This window comes from Psittacula echo, assembly GCF_963264785.1.
Source record: "Psittacula echo genome assembly, chromosome: 12".
Classification (NCBI taxonomy): Eukaryota; Metazoa; Chordata; class Aves; order Psittaciformes; family Psittacidae; genus Psittacula; species Psittacula echo.
The window spans coordinates 6,844,178-6,869,034 of NC_137747.1; the positions used below are offsets into that span (position 1 = coordinate 6,844,178).

The 24,857-nt window shown below is 42.3% G+C and overlaps 2 protein-coding genes across 2 annotated transcripts; both read left to right on the forward strand.

The window, feature by feature from the left end:
* The first annotated feature begins 132 nt into the window (after positions 1 to 132).
* SS18L1 (SS18L1 subunit of BAF chromatin remodeling complex) lies at positions 133 to 15,657 on the forward strand. The gene is made up of 11 exons (XM_080627616.1): positions 133 to 495; positions 4,019 to 4,095; positions 5,418 to 5,502; positions 6,373 to 6,517; positions 10,083 to 10,280; positions 11,238 to 11,402; positions 12,325 to 12,426; positions 12,797 to 12,889; positions 14,156 to 14,275; positions 15,191 to 15,318; positions 15,521 to 15,657. The coding sequence occupies exons 1-11, from the start codon at positions 427 to 429 to the stop codon at positions 15,545 to 15,547; spliced, it is 1,209 nt and encodes a 402-aa protein (XP_080483742.1). The 5' UTR covers positions 133 to 426; the 3' UTR covers positions 15,548 to 15,657.
* Positions 15,658 to 18,242: 2,585 nt separating this feature from the next.
* MTG2 (mitochondrial ribosome associated GTPase 2) lies at positions 18,243 to 24,077 on the forward strand (the record flags this gene model as incomplete). Its single annotated transcript, XM_080628136.1, has 7 exons — positions 18,243 to 18,300; positions 18,570 to 18,850; positions 20,212 to 20,359; positions 20,941 to 21,056; positions 21,698 to 21,916; positions 23,148 to 23,286; positions 23,683 to 24,077. The coding sequence occupies 7 exons, from the start codon at positions 18,243 to 18,245 to the stop codon at positions 24,075 to 24,077; spliced, it is 1,356 nt and encodes a 451-aa protein (XP_080484262.1).
* Between the last annotated feature and the right edge of the window lie 780 nt (positions 24,078 to 24,857).

A 24,857-nucleotide genomic window follows, 5' to 3' on the forward strand; every position in this document is an offset into this window, starting at 1 on the left:
CTCCGCGCTGGCGCACTTGGCGTACAGGGCGGCCGTCCTACGCAGTTGGCGCAGGCGGCGGCTGCCGGCGGAGGCAGGGAGCAGCCGCTCGCCTGCGACAGGAAGCCCGGCAGCAGGGACGCACCATGTGCGGCCGGCGGGGAGGCGGCGGCGCGGCGGCGGCGGCCGCTTCCCGCCCCTTCCCCAAATCCCCGCCGGTGCTCCCCCGCCCCGAGCCGGCGGCGCGGGCAGCGAGGGGAGGGCGGTGCGGGCCGGTGGCGGTGCGGTGCCGGTGGCTCTTTGCGGGGCGCAGATCGTACCATCTGCGGCGGCCCCCCCCCTCCCCGTGCACTGCGGAGAATCCCTGCACGGCAATAGCAGCCAGATAATAACAATATTATTAGAGGCTGGAACAGATATATTATAGCCACATAAAATAACCCCACCATGTCGGTTGCCTTTGCTTCTGCTCGCCCAAGAGGTAAAGGGGAGGTCACCCAGCAAACTATCCAGAAGGTAAAAAAAGCATGCTTTTATACAGCGGATTTTAGACGTTTATTCCGCCCGTGCCCCCGGAGCTGAGGAAGGAGGCGGATTGCTGGGGCGATCAGGAGAACCAGGGAATTTGCGAGGGCTGCAGAGATGGACAGCTGGAGAGAGAGGTGGGGGAAGGAGGAGGAGGAGGAGGTGGAACAAAGCAAAGGTGTTCAGATCGCTGCAAAGAGAGAGCCGGAGGAGGACTTGGGAATAAAATCGGGATGGCACGTTATCGCTGCTGCTCGTAAGGGGGAAAAAGCTGCCAATAATACACTGGGAGATGGCAGTGCAGTTAATATGATTAATTTAGGACAGTGTGTCAGCTTCTGCACCCCCCACCCCCAAATCCAACCTAAAAAATTGAATTAAAATAAAATAGTGAATTTGCAAAGGTTTTCTTTTGTATTTGGATGCGGAATGTTAATCTCTCTGAAGACAGAGGGAGCACCGCTCGCTGACATCCTTCACATACCGGTATTTGCGAGGTGTTTATGGGCATTTCGTGACAGACAAAGGTTTAGGAAAGGTTTTCTCTGGAGAGGAGCTCTCCGCATGGGTGTAGTGTGGAGGCTGGAGCCGAGGGCTCCTAGCTGGGAAGTTATTGTCTCCTGTTCGGCACGGCTGCAGCAAGGGCTGCACGCACATGCCCGGCACCCCTTCCTCCCGCCGCCGGTCACGGTCAGTGCCGAAGAGGCTGGAAATGTCAGTGAAGAACGTGCGTGTTTTCACCGTGACCTCTGCTCCTCGCCTGTATCGTGCCCTGCACGGACGGGGTGCGAGGAGCGGTCGGAGCGAGGGGTGTGTGTGCCCGGAGTGGTCCAGGCGTGAGCAGGGACCAGGGTGAAGCGCCGTTGCTACCCCATGGGTGACCGGGCTTTGGTACCAAGTTATGACTTCTAGGGAAAACCCCCAAACCCTCAGTAGAAGCCTGTGACAGAGCAGAGGTGAAGGCAGAGAAACTGCCGCGAGAGAGGCTGAAGAGGGGACTTCAATCTCTGAAGGCTGTTTGGAAACTGATCCCGTTTGTGCCGCTCTTACAGCACGCGTGGGATTGTGAAGTGATTGGTTTTAAATACTAAAAGGTTTCGGACTCGGTGGATAAATTTCTCTCTAACCTCCACATTGGGTTCATAATTCAGATAGTTTGTGCTTAAACTCATGCCCGTGGCCACAGACAAAGGCAGCCAAAGTATCTTCAGTTGGATTTTCAAACTCTTTCCTTTTGCATATTCATCAACTTTATGGAAGTTTCAAAATGTTATTTCTTTACAAATGATGTGTAAAAATGTCTCACGTCTCGGGTACAGCTGCTGGTATGTTACCTCAGGACTGCTGGTTGATGTTGGGCTGTTGGCACTGATTTCTGGCAAGTGATGGTGCTGAGAAAGAGACTTCAAGGCACAGAAGTGGGATGGGCTTTATAGTCGTGTATAGAAATGGGGCAATAAGAGAAGAGTGTAGAAAAGGAGCAGATGCTGTGCTAGAAGCTTAAGAAGTATATTAAAGTGAGCTTTGTAGAACACGTACCAATTTAATTGAAAGATTCTTATTTGCATTTGTGGTATATAAGGATCTTACTTTTATTTATTAGCTCAATTTCAACAGCCTTTCAAAGCTGTTACTATTCCAGTACCAACAGCTCCTCAAATCAATTTCATATGGAGGAAGTCAGAGCCTTTGGCAACAGAGCAGTGACAGTGATGCTTTAAAATAGTTCCTCAAACAGCATTTGCAGGACAGTAAACTTCAGTTTCTTCTGTGCAACGGAAATCAGAACTTGGTTACTGAGGTTACTAAGTTTATTGACTTAGTAAGTCAGGAAAGAGCTATTCCTGATTCCTTTATTGGTAAGGAAAACGTTCTTCAGCTAGCTGTAGAAGCATAGTCCTTTCCTGATGAAGGTATCTCTAATATTGCTTGGACTCTTGCTGTTGAATATGTATCTTAACTGAATGTGAGAACGTTGTCAGTGATATCTGTTGTGGAAACTGAAAAGGACACGTTTGTATTCTTTGCTGATTCAATATGCAGTTTCCACTGAGATAGGTGACTATTCTGCATGACAGTGAGTGCAGAGCACGAAACAAAGAGCTGCACTGGGAACCAGGCAGGAGTATTTTCCCTTCACATTCCAGGCTCACCTTGGGTTGCCAAGTGAGCATGGGCACACGTACAGGAGGAACATGGGTCCTTGACTGACAGGGTACCGATGTTCCCTGTCAGTGTGCGAGGGGCAGCCTGCGGACCACAGCAGTGCCTCTGCTCCTCGCCCCTCGCTGGTGAGCTCCAGGGGATCGCTGCAGTCAGTGATGGACAAAGGGGTCCAGCCAGGTTCAGACCAACTTGCAAAGTACAAGCAAGCCCCAGGAGCGGCTGTGCTCTCTAAGGCAGTGATTGAGAGTGCACCGGAAAGACTCTTTGCTTCCTATCATCTAACTCTTTGCATGTGAATGGGTCAAGAACTGGTTCTGATCAGAACACGTACCTACACGGATTAATTCACACTGTCAAAACCATCTTATTCTTTCCTCGAGAGTTCTTCTGTCCTGATGACACTGTGGGTCAAAAGCCCACTCTTGCAAGCATTTAACAGCAGCGGTACCTACAACCTGTATTACGTAGTGAGTTTTTGCCAGAGGCAAGTCTAAATTTGTGAATACTGTTGTTATTTTTCCATTCAGTCACCCTCAGAAAGCTCCCACATCCACAGGAAAGCTGTGGGAAAGAGGCAAAATGTTGTATTTGAAATTTGAAAACTAATCAAAAGGTGTTTTAAGCTTTTAATTACATTATAAGTTCATGAAATAAAGGTCAGTGGTCATTCTGTCCAGCGGCTCTGATCCTCTTGGAACAAGTCAGTCGCTAGAATTTATTGCATGAAGCTAAGCTAGCAGCCACTGATAAACATAAATTAACTGATATATAATTACTTTGTGTTTTCATTTTGAGTCCTCCCTGCACTAGGACTGAGCTGAACCCCACAGGACATGTTGGGATGTAGTTGTCTTCAATGTGGTTTCGGTGAATCCAGTATTTTTACACTTTCCTCATGGCAATCCCATGCAGGAAAAGTAGTGGGTTCAAACTGCTTGAAAGTATGTTTCTCACTTGAAAGTAGCCATGTCAGTAAAATCTGCAGTTTTGGAAAGGGCGAGTGATGGTTTAGAATGCGGCAGAGGTGTTTCATAGCGAAAGCGTTTTCCTTCTTCAGCATTAAAATCTATCTGCCAGTGGAGGAGCAAAAAGGTAAGTCCCTGAATTCTTCTGTGTTGGGTATTTCAACCGATTCCTTTAAAGGGAACTGCTCATAGAGGAATGATTTGAAAAGCACAACCTTGCGGCTCAATAAAATCATGCCCAGGAACTTTGTAACATCCCAAGGCAACAGAACTGACAAACCACCACCCACTGCCATGAAAGGTGACTGCAGGGCATCACAAACCCACGGGACTTCAGTACGGTTCTCATAGTAACTTGTTTTGATCATATTTCTTTTATGCAGATGCTAGATGAAAATCACCACCTAATACAATGTATTATGGATTATCAGAGCAAGGGGAAAACTGCAGAGTGTACTCAGTGAGTATCATGAGTTTTGGAGCATATTAGAACTTTTGGGTGTCTTTTTTGTCAGGAACAGTCCTATGAGCAGTTCTGATCACTGAGAATACTTGGGCTGTTTGTCTAGATGCACTTGTATTTATGAATGGATATTGTTCTTGTAAAGGAGGGCTTTTTCTGAAGGATTTGATTATTTAGTATTTACAGTATTTTTAACTGGTCATTTGTTATAATAATTATAAACAATGATGGTCATTAGACCACTTGCTCTATGCAGATTCGTTAAATACATGTATATATGCAATATAATATTAATTCATTAAATAAAGTAGAATCATGTGTAAAGTTAATAACACATTTTCATCAGAAAGCAATTCAATGTTAAAAATCAGCCATGTGGTTACCTGTGGCTAAAACAATGTGCATGTGGAAGTACCAGTTTGTATCACTGCTTACTATTCCTAATCTTGAAAGCAAAATACTTTTAGTATTTTAGTTTAATAGATATAGCTTTTAGGTGCTAAATCTCAGCCAGAAGAGCAGCCAATCGGCCCAGGAAAGGTCAAGTCATGGGGCTGTACTTCCAAGCTACTGGTCTGAGAAAGACCCCTTCGCTAAAGAAGTCGTGTCACTGTTCTAGCTTCACCTTTCCATTCTTCCCCACTTCCCAGCCGTTTTCCTCTTATCAGAAGAAAACTCATGCTAAAAAAGCATTGTTGTTCTTGGAACCCTCCTCCCTGTTTGACTCCTCACTTTGCTCAGTGGCACAGCTCCTAGTTTGCTGTTGGGTGCCCTTCTGTTCTTTACTATGAGCTTTTCCAGTTCATTGAGAACTGTGAAGAAGCATCAATGGTTGAGGTGGTGCTTACTTGAGTAAACACTCCAGTTGGAGCACTCTTGAAAAAACCCTTGTTCTTCCCAGCTTGCTGGCAGGGCACAGAGGTTTTGGGTTTTGGAGTTCTGGAATTTCATTGCTCCTAAGAGCCTTGTTAAACAGAGGAAGTGGCCAATTGTTAGAGCAGCTGCCCCGGTGTCAGTACTCAGAGACCGAGGTCCCAGCTTCACAATTCACTCAAAGTGCTTTCAATGGAGAGAGTGTTTTACCTCTCCCCTCCTCCAGGTTTACCCATTTGTAGAAGAGATGTCGAAGACACTGATGCTTGGTGAAAAGCAGGAGAGCACAGATATAGCTCATTACTGTAGCTATTTATTATGACTGGTGAAAAGTGGGATAACGTAATTTAACAAATCAGTTGTAAATGGCAAAAAAAAAAAAAAGAAGTTTGGAATTTTCTGTAATGTTAACCCTTTCCAAATGAGCTTTACTCCTTATTCTGTAGATACCAACAAATCTTGCACAGAAACCTGGTTTACTTGGCAACAATAGCAGATTCTAACCAGAATATGCAGTCCTTGCTTCCTGCAGTAAGTACCAGTGCTACCATCAGATGCGGTTACTATGCCAGAGGGAAATGTTCTTTGATTCTGTTACTGATCCATGTCAATAAGCCTTTTATTTAGTGTTTTTCCAGCTATAAGTTTTGAAGTGGTCAAGTAGGCCCCAAAACAAATCAAAAGTTACTTTTACTGTGTTTAAAACACATTCTTTGGGGCATTTGTGTTAATCTCTGTCTCCGTAACTGAAGTTCTATATACTATAAATGGTGCAGTGGTGCAGGTCTGAACAGCCTCCGTGTGTTCCAGATTCATTATTCTTTACCTATTCTTACTGTATTCTTTACACAGGAAAAAAAAAAAAAAGCCACTATTTTACGTGAAAAATCTAATTCAGCATTCGGGCATCAGTTTGTCTTTAAACATTGTGTTATTCCGGCTAAACGGATTGATTCTGGAGGTATAACTCAAAATACAGCATAGCTTTATGCTTGACAAAGGTCAATTTGTCAGCAGGCTTCCGTATCATCTTTGCTAATGCATCTCCCCTCTGCAGTTATGTTCTGACCAGCATAAAATGAAATTGATGTCCCTTCCAATCCAAACCATTCTATGATTCTATGACAAGTACAGGACAATGGGCACAGAAGCCAGACTCTGTTATAGGCACAGTTTTAAGATTTTCCCTGGGCTGCCTGCTGGCTTCTCTGTGTCATGCTGAATGTCATTCACACATAGTAGTCGGATGAAGAAGGGTTTACGCAAGGAAGCCCAGAAAGTGAAAGAAACACATATTTAATTAAGGCAGTTTTTAGTCATAATCAGGCTAATTTGGGGGCTATTATTTTTTCTAATTAAAAACCTAACCAAACATTTGCTTCTCCTCCCTGTTATTTGCAGCCACCAACACAAAACATAAACTTGGGCCCAGGAGGAATGACTCAGAGTGCATCCAACCAATCTCTCCATTCACAGAGCAATCTCAGTGATGCAATCGGGACGGGCCTTCCTCCTTCCTCCCTCATGCAGAGTCAGATTAGCAATGGTGAGCTTTGGTCCCCTTTGTGCTGCTTTGCTGTTGCTTGGCAACAAAATCATTAATGCAGAATATACTTACAGAGCTGTAAAAGATCTCTCCTAACTCACCTTTCAGGCATATGGGGGTTTCAGGCACATGCTGAAATCATCACAAAATGGCTACAGTCAATAATGATGCTGGCTTCTGCAAGGACTCCAGTCTGCTTTGTGTTTCTATAGGGGAAATTAAAACCATCTTTTTCATGAAATGCCTAATGAAAATCACCAAGTAAAGATGCATCCAAGTTTTTAGTCAGAAAAATGATACCTTGTGGTATTTTTCTCTTGAAAGTGGAGGGGTTGGCCAGGGTGAAATGGAATTGCTTGCATGACTAACCACACAACCAAGCCTTTAGATTGCAGACCTTCCAGGATACGTGCCTTCCTAACAATAGCTTGGTGTTGCATCAGTCTTTGTCCTCTACAGAAGCTTGCAGAGATTGTACTACACAGCCAAAGAGTTTGCACAGGCATTTCATATGAATAAGACAATATACTTTGGTCTATTTGTGTTTGTTTGTGGAACTGAAACTAATCCAAAGACAAACCAATTGTTTTTACTCTGTGCATTTTATAGTATGAACATATTGATTTTGCAGTTCCTAGTTTTTTAGGCAGTTCTTGTTTCTGTGGCTCCTTCCCAGAGTGACAGAGAAAAAAACCAGTTTCTATGAACAGAAATACCTGATTGTAAAATCACCTTGGAAGAGGCACTCGAGAGCAGATGCAAGCCATGAAATGACTTCTGAGTTCTTAAAAATCCATTTGTGGTCAAGCTGATAGTACCTGTTAAACTAATGGACAAGGTGCCTACCTTAAACAGCTACAGCTTGTAAAGTGAACTTAGTGAATTTATCTGGGCCTTCTTTTTTGAGAGATTTATTACCTAGCATAAGTACTATAATAAGTCAGTCAAACAGTGTTTTATGTTACTAAGAATCTACATTTTCAGTGTTATTGCTGCTGGTTTTTCTTATGTGCTCCCCAGTTCTTTATAGTCATTTAGTGCTGATTGAAAGAACCAGCCTCAGAACAGAAGCAGCCAGGGCAGTTTACCTCATGTTGCAGGTTTATCTCACGTTGCCCCAGCCTGATACTAAAACCCAGGCTGAGTTGCGGGGGTCTCAGGGTAGTTCATTCTCTGCCTGGTCACGGAGACTCCATCACTTGGGTAGTGGTAGCTATTCTATCATAGACATACCAGCCCTGGGAAGCAGACTGAGGACACAGCTACAGTTCAGAATGGAGGTGTAACTGAGGATGTAGTAGCTTGCCTCTTCCGAGTAGCCTGGGTGACAGCAGCAGTGCTGGCATGTGCTCTGCTGTGAGAACAGGGCCCTCACAGCCTTGGGCTTGGGGACACTCCCTTGGGTTGCCAGTCTCTAATGCTGCTGTCTCTGTGCCAGCTAGAGTTGAGTCAGCACAGTGATGATGCATGACACAGCATTCTTGAGGTTGACTTTGAGACTGAGCGATACTTTCACATCAGTCAACAGTTGCTGTCCAACAATTGGGGGGGAAAATAGGAATAAATATGCAGAAATAATTCCAATATAGGGGCTCTAGCACTTGTGGTGATTTCTCATCTAATGGCAGTAGAGATGAAAGTCTGTCATGAACACGTACAGTGCTGTAAGAGGGGGAAGAAAAGGGAAGAAGCCACAGAAGCTGCTACCTTTTATTCTTTATTGCCCTCAGTCAGGCCTGTACAGGAATCACCTCTGCAGAACAGTCACTACGTAACTACACACATGGTAACTGCATGGTGGCAGCTAGGTCAATTGTAATGATAATTCTGTCAATGGGGACAAGCTAAAAAACAACCCACCAGGATTTTAAGTAAACCCCAAGTCAGTGATTCTTCCTGCCACAGCCCTGCAGGCAAAGCCATGCAATTCAATGAACCAACAGTGAAATGCAGCTGCCTCCAGACAGAATTGGGCTCAACTGAGAACTTTAACTGTTCAGAAATCAGGAATGAAGCCTTCCAAAATAAACCCGAACTGCCTTAGATCCATCAAAGTATGAAAGAGATTCAGTGCTTTGTATTTATCCTACTGTTTTGGTGTTTTTACTTACACACGTTTGGTCATGCTTTCCTATTTTCCCTTACAATCACAAGTTAGCCAAACCTTTTGGGTTTTACTGCTTTAAAGGCCAAGATTCTCTAAGTTTTCCCATGCACATAGGTCAAGGTTTACCAATGCTTGCTTCACTCCACCTCTCACACAAAGCAGCTCTAGTTCCGGTCAAACACCGTGTGGCTTTGTGTTGCACAAGCAGAAGTAGAAGCTCTACAAGACATACAAATCCTGGAGCAAAACAGAAGCTAGAGCTTGACCTGGCTCCACTGGTCTCAGTAGAGCTGTGTCTTATGTTGAAAATGCTGCTTGTATCTCTCCACAAGAGGAAAATATAATAATCTACAGCAAATTTGCCCATTTTGATGTCAATACAAACCATTCAGAGTAATTAATGAGGTCTGTACTAAGAGAATTAAACACATTTTTCAGAGGCTGTAGCTACACTAGATAACTGTGAATTAAGATATCAGTATCTAACACTACAACATGATTCTGTCTCTTCTTGGGATTCTGCATGTCTTCCATTCTACCTACATTAACTTAGACTGACAACAATACAGCTGAATTTAGATAGACAACAATAAACACTATCACATTTTAGAGAATAATAATGCACAATGAAAACAGCTTCCCAAAACTCATTCATAAAAGCATTTACAGCAACAAACAACAATAAATAAGCACCAAATTTCCCTCACTTTTAGTTACCCAACAATAGGATTTTAAAAAACAAGCACACTACCAAGTAAGGAGGATGATGAACTCAGGACATAACTGGAGCAGTCTGATGGTTCCATACAATGAATAACTGGAGCAGTCAGTCTGATGGTTCCATACAATGATGCTGGAAAGGGAATACTGTAACGACAGGGATTATTCTGGTGACTTGGGAAATTAATCTTGTGAAAGTCTGTGGTACTTTCAGTCAAACCTCAGGGCAGGGAGAGACAGGTTTGTGCTCTGAGAGGGTCCCTCATCACTTCCTACTCCTCAGCTAAGAGGGTTGGCTGGTGATGGAGCAACTGGACAGAAGCAGCAAAGTGCAAAGTGTTTCTCAGCCACTCCTGTGCCTTCCCATTGTCACTATCTGTGTGAAGGAGACAGCAGGACAGGAGGAAGGAAAGGACAAATTTCAGAGGGCTGGGATGTATCCAGAGTCCAGGTGTTTTCGGAAGTATCTGCAATTACTGTTTAGGGCATTGCTGCTGGTTTTAATCTTCCTGTCTGCAGTTCTGTATGGGATTTGGCTGCCAGGAGAAGGAGGATCACTCTAACTGTGCAGTTTTATTGTCTGTAGATAAATTGTAGGGGATTTTAATAACAAGGAGTTTTTTGTTTGGTTTTGCCTTATCAGAAGGTATTTCAGAAAGGGCATGAGGGCTTTAATGCTCACTGTACATTGCCAATAATAGCACAGATTATTCTTGTTGCTCTCTCTAATTTTTCTAGGTCCTAATCACGTGTCTATGCAGCAGTCAGGCCAGAACACCATGCCCACGACCTCTCTGAGTATGACTGTCAGCAGTCATGGAACTGGGCCTGGTTATAGCCATACAGTGCCTGCATCTCAGAATGTGCCAATGCAAGGCCAGGGGTCAATAGGCAATTATGTCTCTCGAACAAACATCAACATGCAGTCTAATCCAGGTAAACTCCCTCTTCCTCCTTCTGGGCCAGCTTGACTTTTCAGTGACCTCAGAGGTTCACCACACTGGAATTCGTTCTGTAAATGTTTTCTGTACACGGTGACAAACATCCAAGAGTAAAAGACAGCTTTAACATCTCTGAATTGCTGGGTGTCAGGCGCTAGCACACGTCAGAACTTTAACTCACACTGACTTGCTATGGTTAGCAGGGAACTGGGGGAAAGAGGGTGCCCTGGAAGAGCAGCAGCACTATCCCATAGCCCCTGGCAGCGAATCCCACAACTGTGGATCTGAGAAGCTCCTTTATCCTAGCTGAAAAGCCTGCCAAAGAGTATTACACATTTACTATTTGTACATTATGACCCCTTTTTTGTTACTTTCTCACTGCTTTCAGGGCATAGAGAGACCAGCAGACAACTCAGAATGAACCTCTTCATTTGTAAGAAGTTTTTGCTGCTGAGTATTGAGTGGCATGTCCAATGCTTAAAAATTCTTTCTGACAATAAGAAATGTAGAGATCTAATAAGTCCTAGAATGTCAGTTTATTTAAACTGTATAATCATCAGGTATATAGTAAGATGGAAGTAGAAGAAAGAGTTGGTCAGAAAAGAAATGCAGCAATGAATTAGTTAGGAGGAAGCATCAGTTCGTATTTCTTTCTTTAATCCTACTGTAATAATGAGTATATTCTTTTAAATAAACTAATGATAACCAAAGCTAGATGTATTTTTAAATACCTAACTGGAGCAAATGGCAAGAACTGACATGTAATGACATCCTTTCTGGATTACAGTGCAGAAGAGTTAAATCCATGCAGTAGGAAAACATCTGCCCCTGTGGAAAATTCACATCTTTATCAGGATGCATGTTAGCTGAAGGTTCTTAACTTGCTTCTGAAGAGACTAGGGAGACAACTGTCACATCCCTTTAGAAACAGTATTTTCCATGTGCATTGTAGTGTCCATGATGCACCAGCAAGCAGCAACGTCACATTACAACTCAGCACAAGGAGGGAGCCAGCACTACCAGGGGCAGTCCTCCATTGCCATGATGAGTCAGAGCAACCAAGGCAACAGCATGATGGGTCAGCGGCCGATGGGCCCCTACCGAGCTTCCCAGCAAGGTAAACTCTATTACTGAGTTATTGATAGAGTTATTATTACACTGATGATCTTCAGTGCATCCTGTGGGGTAGGCAAGGCACAAGAATTTCCAACTCACATTTCTGAACAGGGAATCCCATCCAGGAACACAGGAAATCCCAGATGGTGGAAGTATGATGCCAGTCAGATGAAGTTGAATCTATTTTCAAGATGTATCTATTTAATTATTTCAGGTCTTTAGAACACATAATTCTGTGTAAAAGGGATCATATATCTCTAAAGAAAAGATGAACAATTTGATGTACAGCTCCCTCCAGCCACTGGGAATCTTGTCAGTTCTTTCAAATGGTATTGGATCAGCTATAATGTGGCACATTAACAAGGACACATTTCTGCAAAGAAGACATAGTTTGCCAGCAATTAGTACGAAAAATTAGGCCAAGGAAAGGAAAACCCCAGAGGATAACTGCCATGCTCTAAGACCTCTCTGGAAAAAGTTCTAAGAGGTAATAAAGCTGCTAGACTGATTCTAACATAAAGTGAATTTTGCTAAGAAACAAATTAATACGTTAATTCAAATCTGTTTAATCCTGACTGTTTTCTTGAGCATGGAATACATGCTTGTGCTTTCTAATAACAACAATTAGTAGATGAAATGTAGCCATTCCTATTGCCACAGAAGTGAGTGGGTTTAGGATGTGGTACTGACCATTGTGTAACTTCAATTTCAAGCAGCTTTTTTGGCAAATACAAATTCATTTCCTTTTTCTAATGAATGTAACATCTTTACAACTGCTCTGAACATACACTGCTTGTTCACTTCTCCAGTTGTAAACACTGTTTTCTTTATTAAGAATAGAAAAGAAGAGATAAGATAGATAAGAACATCCCTTAGGAGTCCCCGGGCTCACTCAGTTTGCTCTCTGTGTCTTTGCCTTGCAGGTTCCTCGCAGCAGTACATGGGTCAGGAAGAATATTACAGTGAACAGTACAGCCATGGACAAGGCTCATCAGAACCTATGAATCAGCAATACTACCCAGATGGTAACTCCTCTGAGCTGTAGTACCATGACTGCTACATCCTAGGACGTGGCAAGCCCATTATGATTCATTCCCAAGTGAAATGCTAGAAAATCCTAATCCCAGGGCATGGCAGCCTGGTGCATAAACACACACATCAGTGCACCCTGCCATCCAAGCTGCTTCAGAAGCAGCATGAAGCCAAGTTTGGATTAGTAAATGCAAGAGATTTATCCATAGATGTGACTTTTCTTCCCACACATTTGACCTCCTACCTATGGAGTCTCTATTTCTTCTCAGCCTCATCTTTGTGCAGCTTTATGATACATCATTCAACAATATATATGTAGTTCTATTAACAGTGTGTCTCATAAATCTTTGCAATTCTTTGTAGGACACAGTGATTATGCCTATCAGCAGTCATCCTATACTGAGCAGAGCTATGACAGGTCATTTGACGACTCTACACAACACTATTATGAAGGAGGTAGGAAAATATATTGCCAATCTTTGTAAAGCAAGCTCTAATCCCCTAAAATATTAGTGAAATGCTTATGAAAATGTAAAATAGGACCTGCAATTTCTGTATCACTAACTGCTGTTCCTTAAGGAGTGTCCAGGAAATGGAATTTAGCTATATACGGCATTTTTTATACCAAGACTACATCAGACTGTCCACATGTTGGTACCTGTGTTGTGGGGCAGTCACGCTGTGCAGCTGTGTGGGATCACCAACAACTTGTGTGTAGCCTCATATTCATTACAAAAATGATCCTTGTTTGTAGCTGAGCAGGGTGGAATTAGAGCTATAGATACTGACCTTTTCTTGCAGTAAAAGACTTCCAGGATATTGGTATCCTTCTCCCTTACATTAACAAACATTTTATATAATGTGAATAAAAACGGTTGTATTAAAGTAAATGGTTATGCTGAGAAAGATAAAATGCAGCTAGAAATGAGGTCAGAACTGGAGAAAACTGGCAGTCATAAATGGAAATTTCTCTGGAGTAAGAAAGCCCAGTGGTTAATTCCAACCAACTGGTTTTAATCTTACTTAATTCATCTTACAAATGGTGAAGAACAATGGGTTAAATGAAACTAGTCTTTGAAAATCAGTACTATGAGTTTACAATTTGACCACTAAAACCTCTCAACAGGAGTACATCATAAATTCAGTGATACTGTTAAGATACCTGAACTCTAAATTAGCTGCAAAATGTTATCTTAATTATGATACAGTGAGTAGGCATTTAGGAAAAGCAGTGCCGTCTGTGTAGTCTCTGTGCATTTGGTTGTTTCAGGATATTGCAAATGGAGTTTTTATCAAAGGTATTTTAAAACATACCAGTAAAAATTTGATAAATGGCCTTTTGGGATATGGGAATAAACATCAGTGTCTAGGAGAAAATACAGTGGGAGGGTTTCTTGAGAAACCAGCTCTTTACCTTGGCTCCCTTATCTTTGGGGCTCTGTGGTTTACTTCTGGGGTAAACAAGCTCCTGTGAGAAACAGGTTCTTTGTTTGTCTGTATAGTGATGGATACAAACAAACACCTCTCTCCTGTTCAAATGAACTAAAACTCACTGAAGGAATAAACATCCTGCTTGGAAAAATGCAATCAGCTGTTTCAGAAGAGCATTTGTCTGAGTTCCAGACCAAGACTACTTCTGCTTTTGTCTTCCTCATGACTCACATGTACAGTGAAACACCCGCTTCACCTATAACCCAACTCTTTCAATGTTTCCCTCTTTAGGAAATTCCCAGTACAGCCAGCAGCAGGCAGGATACCAACAGGGAGCTGCACAACAGCAAACATACTCCCAGCAGCAATACCCAAACCAACAAAGTTACCCAGGACAGCAGCAAGGATACGGTAAGCAGTCATTGACTGCCCAACTGTTTGCAGTAGTTCATCCTGACACATCCTAAACTAACATATGCTGAAAACTATTTCCTTGATTAACCTTGGGTATTGCATGTGAAAGGATTCTGGGCAGTAACAACATCAGTATAGCACCACATTGCATGAATCCATCCTGAATCCCTCTCTTTTGAAAGAAAGTTAGAAAATACAAGTTTGCCTCACGTTGTCTTCCTGGTAAGTGTGGGCAGGAGGACACTGCTTGGATTCTCAGGCCTCCTGCACATCTCAGTTCTGCAGCTGACAGGAAAAAATAACATCAACAGTCTGGAGAGTCACTGGTCCCTCGCTTAGAATCATTCTTGCAGCATCAAAGGGGTTTTATTCCTTAGTGAGGGACTGAGGTGAAGAGAGCCTTGAGCATGCAGTGGACACTGGTGTGGGGCTTTCAAACCCTTCAAATCATCAGTGGCAGAGTTCCCCACTCTCATCAAAAGGATCCGAGTTTGATGTCTTTGAGCTTTCTGATCAGTTAGAGGCATCTTGTATGTATCCTCAGTCTTCACGAGAAAGAAACCATTAGCTTATTTAGTACAATATAACCAAATATAAACATCAGGCTATTCAGCACAAAACCAGGGTCCAGAGAGATCAGAATAATCTAAATCCTAGTTCTGAGGCAGGGGATTTCTGGTGGCTCTCCCAGATGTGATGGGACTTGACTGTGAACAGGCAATGTTAACCAAACTGGGACTAGATCATTATTATTACTAACACTTTCTAGTGTAAAGCCAGAGGGGAGGTCTAGGCAAAACCTACTCATAGTTCATACTCACAGAGCTTACTTTGTTACCATCATGTGTTACATTGTGTTAAGCACAAGAACTCCCCCTCAAGCCTTAGTAGCAGCTTTTACTGTCTTCTCAGGTCCTGCACAAGGAGCCTCTTCACAGTATTCCAGCTACCAACAGGGACAGGGGCAGCAATACGGGAGTTACAGAGCTTCCCAGACCGGCCCATCTGCTCAGCAACAGAGGCCTTATGGCTATGAGCAGGTAAATCTTCTAAATCTCTGCTATGAAAAAGCGCATGTAGCTGTTAGCTCCACTATAAACCTATCTGGTAATTTGGTACAGCCATATTAGTGATACTTCAGTGGGTCTTTCAAAATTCATAGACCAAAAGAAATCACCTAACTCACTATTTGTAAACCTCTGATATATTATTCTCCAATGTTTTTATTTCTCTTCTTTATAGGGACAATATGGAAATTACCAGCAATAAAAGAGCACGTTCCCGTGTCAGATTCATTTCAATAGTATCTCCATCTTTTGAACTGGATGTACAGGCAGTTTTGATTAATTGTAATATGTTGGTTACCCCTTAGCACAAAGCAGCGTCTGTATGTGAACAGTGTTCATTTCATGCTGGATATGAAGCAGTGCACTACTGGTAACACGACAATGCTTTAATGGTTTGATATTTGGTGCTGTGCATAGTACTGTATGTTGATACAATGCAGAAGTTTTTCATTTACCCCCCTCCCTAGCCCCATTCTTGATGTTTCCAAATAGCTTTAGGATCATTTGATCACAGTTGTGCCCCGTTCTGGAAAACAGCCAGGTTATTCTGCAGTCTGGTTCAATACGAAGCCATTCAGTCACGTCTCACTACAGGGAGTATCCTGTGGCAGGTTATTGATCTTCTTCTAACTAAATGCATCGAAGATTACCTGCTGGCCTGTGAAATCCATGGCTCTTTACTTCCTAAGAATAAAGGTATGGATACATTCCTTATGTGAAGACAGTTCTATACCATATGATAAAATAAAATTAACTGCAACTTCTGTAACACCTGCCCAAGTCTTACAATTCAGTAATCTGCAAAGTCCACATTTCTGTTGTAAAAGGTACAGAAAGAGGATCCAAACCTATATTCAAGGAAATGTTAATCACTCGAGGCACCTCTTCTATATCCATGTCAAATAAGGTATTTCTACTGTGGAAAGGAAAACAGAAGGGAGCTCCGAGATCTGCAGCGTCAGCCTCCTAGACATCAGTATTGCTTCATATTGTGCTTAGCTAAGAAACACATCTGGCAAAACTTCAGTCTTAAATATACCACTCCAAATTCTGTAACTCCCATATCCATTTTCATGCCAAATTTTGCAAGCAGGTGGCTGGCATCCTTCTTTAGTTCTGATTCTTCCATTGCCCTTGTTCAGATTTTCCAGCAAGTATTATGATCATAAATATTGTCACGTTACTTGGTCTGTTGTTCTTACAGTTCACCATCAGTTTTTATTTTCCTCTGATATTTTGACAGAAATAGTTCAAAAGTAAACGAAAAAATCCATCTTTGTTGCAAATAAGCAGCTGAATTCAGCTTTAATTGTGAATCAGTATTATGCATATAGAGAGGGGAACTATTAATGGGGTCAAAACCAGTGAAAGAATACCTATAGAGGGAGAATTTAGGAATAAAGACTAGTGGTATGTAAAAGCCAGTATGGACAATATGAGTCACTTCCAGGCAGTTTTATATGTTCTTACGAAGTGTTGATAAAAACCACTTATAAAGTGCTAATATAAGTGCTGAAGGAAATACCATGGCCAATACCATGGCCAAAGTTCTCTGATGCAGAAGGCCAGAATGACCACACTCTGTGAGCAATTTTAATATGAGATAAACTGCAAATTTACAATATAAATACACCCTCTGTAGGTTGTTCTCCTTTTCTTTACCTGAACTGGTGTATTTATAGGATTTCAGTTTGGGGTTTGAAAAACCAAGACCACAAGGAAAAGAAGAGTCTCCCAAGTCACTGCTTTTATTTTTCTCCGTAAAGTCTTTAACTGGACAACTAAAGAGTTTACTATTAAATGTTGTCCAAGCACTGCCCATGCTACATTAATAGTTTTAATTACTGATTAAATAGTGGGTCCTCATTTCTCTCATCTTTCCTGCTTACAAATAGCAAGGAACAGCAAGGAAGATTGCTTTCTTTACCATGTTAATATTACAGGTAGCCAGAAGAATGCAATATTGCTCTTTGCCAGCTTGGAAATATGCCTTTTATGTGGTTTTTTTGTAAGTGCTGAAATACTGTTGAGAGAATATGAACACCACATCAAATGAAACAGCAACATTACATCAATCTGAAATGTCTTACATTAAGAACTCCGTGAATGTTGTGTATATAATGTATTTGAAAGAGCACTTTGGAAATAGTTTGTACATTTATTTCCTAATTTATACATGATTTTTGGTGTTAATATTTTTATTGTTAATAACAAAATGTTTATTTAATGTGTTGTCCATTTTTATGTATTAATGTGGAAACAAAGTGATGCCAGCATTTGGACTTCTTCCATTAATTGTATCATTTTCTGGTTTGTAATACAGAATGCTTGAAAACTGTTTAGGTTAAATATTATCTGAGACTGAAGTTGGTGGTACTTTTCTTATGGCCCAGATTTTTGAATGGAAACAACAGATACAGGGAAATTCTTTTGAGCTGCACCTTCTCCCCTGCTTCTCTGGTATAACTTCATGGATGATTATAGATGGCAAAAGCTTGTCCCAAATTCACATTATTTGATATGTGAAGATCAGACGTTCTGTGTGTGCCAAGTGGATGTGAGCAATTCATAGAATGGTTTGGGTTGAAAGGACGTTAAAGCTCATCCAATTCCAACCCCTGCCACGGGCAGGGACACCTCCCACTAGAGCAGCTTGCTCCAAGCCCCTGTGTCCAACCTGGCCTTGAACACTGCCAGGGATGGGGCAGCCACAGCTTCTCTGGGCACCCTGGGCCAGCGCCTCAGCACCCTCACAGGGAAGAGCTTCTGCCTAAGAGCTCATCTCGGTTTCCCCTCTGGCAGGTTAAAGCCATTCCCCTTGGCCTGTCACTCACAAGTCCCTTTCACAGCTCACCTCACAGGCAGGGCGGAGCAGGGGCACTGTGCCACAGTGACCGATGGTGCGGGAGGACTCCTCAAGGGGCCGGGACATCCGCAGCCCCACGGTGGGCCTCTGTACACGCGTTACTGCTGCTGCCGCTCCGGGCTTGTTGGGGAGACAGCGACTTCTAGCGCCGTAAGACGGAAGCGGGCAGGGCACTCGGCGCGCCCCTGGAGGGAAGAGATCCCAACACCGGGCCTCGCAGCGCTGTGGCCTGTGGGCGCACGGCGAGATGAGGCTTTCGCCTAACGGGTGCGTGAAGGGAAGCCGCGGGCTGTGGGGGGGGAAGCGGCGGAGGAGCAGTGTGCGACCATAGCTGAGCCTTCCCGCGCTTTCTCCACAGCAGCGCGGCTGCGCCTGCGTGCGGCCGTAGGGCGGGCTGGGCCCTCAGCGGCGGGCTGTCCCGGCGGCTGCCGGAGGCGTCCCGTCTCGTCCCGGAGCTCGGCCATGCTGGCGCTGTGCTGGGCTGTGGTGGGCTGCCGGCCGCTGTGGAAGCCAATCCTCCTTCTCAGCCCGGTGCCGCTGCCGGCGGGAGGCCGGCCGGTGCCTTTCTCCACAACGTGTGTGAGGTGCTCGAAGAACAGGCGGCTGAGGCAAAAAAGAATCATTTCGGAAAGGAAACTGGTAAGTCGTGAAGGGAATCAGCTCTTGATTTGCAGTGCATGCACAGGTCGAGGAAGCAAAACGCCGTACATAGCTTTAAAGCTAAGGGATTGTTTTGTGTCTCACAGGTAGCAGTCAGCTGGCAAACACGCAGCGTTTTATGTCAGAGACACGGCAGGCCCCGGAACGTTTTTCTTCATGTTCGTTTTCTAATTAAGCGTTTATGGAAAACCTTGTTTTCTAATGCTCTTCCTATGCACTTCCCATTTAAAGCACTAGTTTCCTGTCTCGCCGTGTGGTGGTGCCAAATGGTTTTATAAAAGGCTTTTTAAGACATCACCGGTCACAGTATAACAGATTATCAATAGTTAAGGGTTTTTTTTCAGTTACTTATCCGGTATCATAACATAAAGACCACTTTTCCTCCCTCAAATACTGTTTGGCCTTATTGTGCTTTCTCATTATGAAGCCCCTTAGTAATGGGCAGAATTTGGATGTTACCACAGTCAAGGTCATACTCTCTCTTCATCCCCATCATAAGCAGTTTCACCTGCCTATATGAATGTACTTATCTAATGTTTTCCCTTGAGGATATCAGCCTGCTTCTTGGGGATAGGTCAGTATCATCAAACCTATTTTGCTGACAGAAAAGCTGAAACGTAGTGCAGTGTAATTAGTCAAATGTTAAGTTAATGTTGGAAATAGAGCTAAGATATAGAATTCTCTTTATGTATTTTTAGCAACTGGTTGGGCATGTATTAAGATTTCCTCTGCTTGTGTTTACAGTTGCGTTTTATTCTTTGCCTTTAATACTTTTCTTAGTTGCTATGAGGTTGAAGGTTGCTTTAGTTTCATCACCTGGTGTAGAAAGCAGTGCATCAGTCAAAATATCCCTCCCACACATGCACTGTGTCCCTTTTGCAAATTTCAGTTCAATTTAAAGAAGTAAAAAGTGCATGTATATATTTTTGCTTGTTTTTCTGAGTTACTGAGTGATTTTTATTTATAGTGTGGTCCCTTCCTTGAGCTACTTGTCTGCATTATATGACTGTATTAACAGGATGCTTTCCCTCTTGTTAGTTCCCTTAATGTGAATTTTATACCTCTGATATCTGAGCTGCTGCATTGGTTATATCAACATAGCCTCAGGCATGTACTTTTAAGGGGGTTCTTAAAAATTACTTAAAAAATGAAATTATTTTTGTTAGTGTGCTGTATTTGGTTGATCTGTGAATAGCAGCAGAATTCCAATTTCTTCTGGGTATTTTTTACTGTTGAATGGACCGCATCATGACTCAAAACAGCAGGTCTGCATATTACTGAGTTTTGCAGAACATTAACTTCTTAGCAGATGACTCTGATAAACTGTACTTCTCTTCCAGACACGCTACTTTGTGGATCAGCGGAAAGTGCGTGTGGTTGGAGGACAAGGAGGAGGAGGAAAACATTCTTTTTATAGTGAACCCAGAAAAATATTTGGAGGTCCTGATGGTGGAAATGGAGGTGATGGGGGTCATGTCATTTTGAAAGGTAAAACTTAATAAATCTGGTTTTTTTCATGTTGTCTTATCTCTTAACACACCCACTTCTCCAGCAAAAACAACCCTACAGGTATGGTAAATGTCAAAAATGTTAAAATGGATGTTTCTGTATAAGATGTTTTTACTTTTTAAGCGTTGTCCTGAGCTGTGGTAACAGGGACATAAATGCCTTAGAAAGCATTTTGATAGTCTGAGTATTTTCCAGACATTTTGGTGGCTGGTGCCTGATTACGTTATGATAAGGCTGGGATCTGATCAAATTTTAAGATGGATAAAGCTGCTTCTGCCACCACCCTGCTGCAAAATCTGCTGATCTATAACAGGAATTTTCCAGAGCATTTTGCAATGGTTGATTTTTTGAATGATCACTTAATAAAGTGCATAGTTAATAAACAAATAGTAAGGGCAGTTAAAGTGCATCATAACTTTCATTAATATTAGTAGTTCACTCATATGTTGAGACAGTAAATAGGATATTCATTCATGCAATATTCTAAAGGGAAAGAACAGTCAAGGAATTGCTCTTCTGTGCCTGTTCTGCTGTTTAAAATATGTGCATTTTCTTTGCAGCTGACCAGCAAATGAAATCGCTTTCTTCAGTCCTCCCCTTTTATCAGGGTTTCCACGGAGAGAGAGGAGGAATTAAAAACTGTTATGGAGCTAACGGTGCATATTTGTATGTTAAAGTAAGTAAATGAAGTTTAAACACATGCTGTTGTGTTAACTTTGTGTTAACATTGCTGGTTTTCAAGGTTATTGTGAGAGAATCTCGTGTTTTTGCAGGGAGCTGTGTGCGCTTTGTCTACTAAGACAGGGCTGGTTGGCACACAGGCAGATCAAGCTGCTTGTAAAGATGTTTGTAAAAATAAGACGACTTTGGAAGATACATCTGGCCAAAACAGATACTGTCCTGATTTGCTCTACTTCTGTAGGTCATATGCTTAAAGGAGTCGTAACACAGAACTTCTTCAACAGAAGCAGAATTTTTCTTTCATACTTTTTTTTCCCCAACATGCCTGTTTTGGTTATGAGAAGCAGTATGTTTCTCAGCTCACTACTGTGCTTAGGCTCCTTTTCTCTCCTTTCTTGAAAGAAAGAGAGTTATGGTTCTGTTAACACTTGAATGGACTGCAGATATCTCACCTGTGCTGTTTGGGTTCAGAAGGTGTCTTGTGAAATCCACTTCTCTTTCTGGATTCGTCATCTTGAGAATATGAAGGAACGATTTTCAACAAATCTGAAGTCAGCTGATAAGGCATCTGCTGAAGACAGTTCTGCTGCAGACTTCAAGTTCAATTTAACACTTGGCATCTCTCTTCTCTTTAAGGTACCTGTAGGTACACTGGTCAAGGAGGATGGGAAGGTTGTGGCTGACCTCACTCAACATGGAGAAGAGTATGTTGCAGCTTACGGAGGAGCTGGAGGGAAAGGTAATCGCTTTTTTCTTTCCAATGAAAACCGATCTCCAACAACATTTACTCCAGGAGAACCAGGGCAGGAAAGGGTCCTCCATCTGGAGCTAAAGACAACAGCTCATGCAGGACTGGTGAGTGTCGCTGCTGATTCTTCAACTTTCTTACCATTGTAGGATGACACTTGACTGACTGAAGAAATGATGTTTGATAACATTTTTGTTAGTCACTTGGCTTGCTTGTTTAGAGATGCAACTCAATGCTTTCTTGCTGTTGCTTGTTAGAAGGGTGTCCAGAGTGATTTGCAGACCTGTCACTCTCTTCGTCCTTGATGTCATCCTACTTCTGCTCAAGTCAAAACTATGTATAGAAAAGCAGTGTGTGAGATTGATCAGTGATTAACACACTTGCTGCTGGTGTACAGGAGGCTTTGTCTGCTGATTCTGTAGGTAACAGCACAGTATGGAGAGTTCTTCTAAATTAGTTTCTGCTTTCTTGTGGTTTTTTTTTTAAACCAAAATTGATAAATTTCAAATCATCTTCTGTTTCATCCTTATGTTTTTCTCTTTACAGATATTTAATGTTTTACTTTGTTAGTTCCAGGGTTAGCGTCCTCTGAAATAAAATATACTATATAGACATGAATGCAAAGTCAATTTAGGGTTTATGCAGTTTTCCTATCTAAGCATGTAAATGTTTTAAGGCCAGCTGTTAAAGCTGTTAAAATGATGCTTTGCTGCATAACAGCAGTTCAACAACTGCAGAATAACTGTCTGGTCTAGCAGAATTTTGTCAATTTATTTAGAGACTAAGAAAAGAGTTGGCATTGGTGGGTCAATATGTATAATTCTCTGACTGGTTGGACACATGGAAATTCTTGCCTTCTTCCTGGAAGGCCAGGTTTCAATTTAATTCTTTGATGTTGAGTCTATGAAGAGCTGTGAAATCCCAAACTTGTATCTTACTTATAGGCCAAACTGGGTCAGGGACAAAGCCAATTCTGAATTCTTATGGAAAATAATAAATAGGAGTTAGAAAACACGGATAAAATGGGAAGTGCTGGATGAAGTGTCATGATGTTATTTCAGGGTAAAAAGCCCTCTTGGTTCTGGACAAAGTAAATACTTAAGATGGCATAAAGAAAGTTAAGGGGATCTGTTTCATATTCATGAGAAAGTATACTTATTCATAAATCAGGATTTAGGAGCAACAAAACATGAAAACTAGGATGCTTTTCAGAGCTAAGTATGCAAAATTAATGTTACGTTCATCCTGGAAAAACCTTGCCACATCTGTAGAAGCTTAGAGTTGGTTTTTGTCAGGATTAGCCGAGAACCATGGCTTTAATAAGTGCTTGTGTTGCAGGTGGGTTTTCCCAATGCTGGTAAATCATCACTCTTGAGAGCAATCTCCCGTGCCAGGCCAGCAGTGGCTGCCTACCCGTTCACAACCCTCAACCCTCACGTTGGCATCGTCAACTATCAGGACTATGAGCAAGTAGCAGGTCAGAACTGTAGTACACTGTGTGTACATTGATAGCAATTTGTGTCACTGGGGTTGTTCTTTGCAATACTGCAGAAGTAAGTTTAGCAGTTCTGTAGAATTCTTGTTGGTTCTGAGGAACTTCAAACAAAACAATACTGAAAACCCATTTCACATTCACTGTGCCCTTAATAGCAAACTAGCAATGTGTGTTCTCTCTTCTCTGAAATGAACTCAATTTAGGTGTTCTAAAAGAGAAGAGCAGCTGAACTTATTGTGAGATGTTGGTGCATTGAGATGTAATTCTAGAAGTACTTGTACTGGCCAGTGAAAAGCTGGCTTGGGGTTTCTTTTTGTTTGATCTTTTGTTGTTGTTGTTGGATATGTTGGATTTACTGTGAAATTTCTCTCATTGTAGTTGCTGACATTCCTGGCCTAATAAAAGGTGCTCATCAAAACAGGGGCCTCGGGATGGCCTTCCTAAGGCATATTGAACGCTGCCGGTTTCTCTTGTATGTGGTGGATCTCTCTGTGTCTCAGCCATGGATTCAGCTGGAAGACTTAAAATATGAATTGGAACAATATCAGAAAGGATTGTCTGAGAGGCCTTGTGTTGTCATTGGGAATAAGATTGACCTTGCTCAGTCCAGGATCAATCTGCCACTCCTTAAAGAACACATAGCTGACCGGGTCATTGCGTTGTCTGCACTGACAGGAGACAACCTAGAGGAACTGTTGTTTTGTTTGAGAGAACTGTATGATGCTTATGTGAAGACAGAACAATCACGAGGGGAAAGCCCAGTCAAGTGGTAGGAACCAGAACTGAGAACTGTACTGAAAGGAGGAAAAACCCGCATAATTTTATTAGATTGCATCTGTGTAGTTTGGGGTTTTTAAGTGCAAGGACACTGGAGTTGTTCTGGGCTGTTGCATTGGGAAGATGTTTGTTTGTTTCCCTCTGAGGTGTCTCAGGTGTTTTACAACAAAATTTGAGAACTGTGATCATGTTGGGTGTTGAATTGGAAACGTGGATCTCGTTTGGCATTGGATGGTTAATTATGGAATGAAGAGAGTGCTGTCTAGTAGAAACGACTGAAGCTCAGGATCTGCAGGAGCTGCTGCCTTGCTTTCTGGATCAGAGTGAAGTGGCTTCTCCTTTTCACTCATCAAAAAATCCGAAATAAAAATCAGGTGGTCCCATAACCACTTTCAGTCATCTCTTCTTAAACTCTTCTCCTGTTCTGTGTTCTCAAAGGAGGTGCAACTGCTCTGTGTCTTAGGGAGGAGAAGTGTCAAACACTTGCAATTAATCACTAAAATTATTTCCTCCTTAGTATGAATAATTAACTGTCTTTAAATGCTGGTAGCAGCTACTTGGCTCTGTAAACTAACCAGGGACAGTCATTTGAGACTCACTTCTGAGTTCTCCAGTTTCTTTTTCTTCCAGATTCCTCAAGGAATCTCAAGCAATGTTCTGAGAAATAGGCTTAAATATCCCAAATTAAAGAAATGCACTGTTCTCTCCCTCCCCTTCCCCCTTCCCCCCTTTATTTTTTACTATGTCATTTTGTGGGCAGTGTTCTTAAATGTTCT

Excerpts from the sequence above, each read along its gene's own strand:
- SS18L1 (XM_080627616.1), top strand. The coding sequence starts at position 427 with ATGTCGGTTGCCTTTGCTTCTGCTCGCCCAAGAGGTAAAGGGGAGGTC. Across the intron at positions 10,281-11,237 it reads CAACATGCAGTCTAATCCAG|TGTCCATGATGCACCAGCAA; the intron begins GTAAACTCCCTC and ends TGTGCATTGTAG. Across the intron at positions 11,403-12,324 it reads CTACCGAGCTTCCCAGCAAG|GTTCCTCGCAGCAGTACATG; the intron begins GTAAACTCTATT and ends TTTGCCTTGCAG.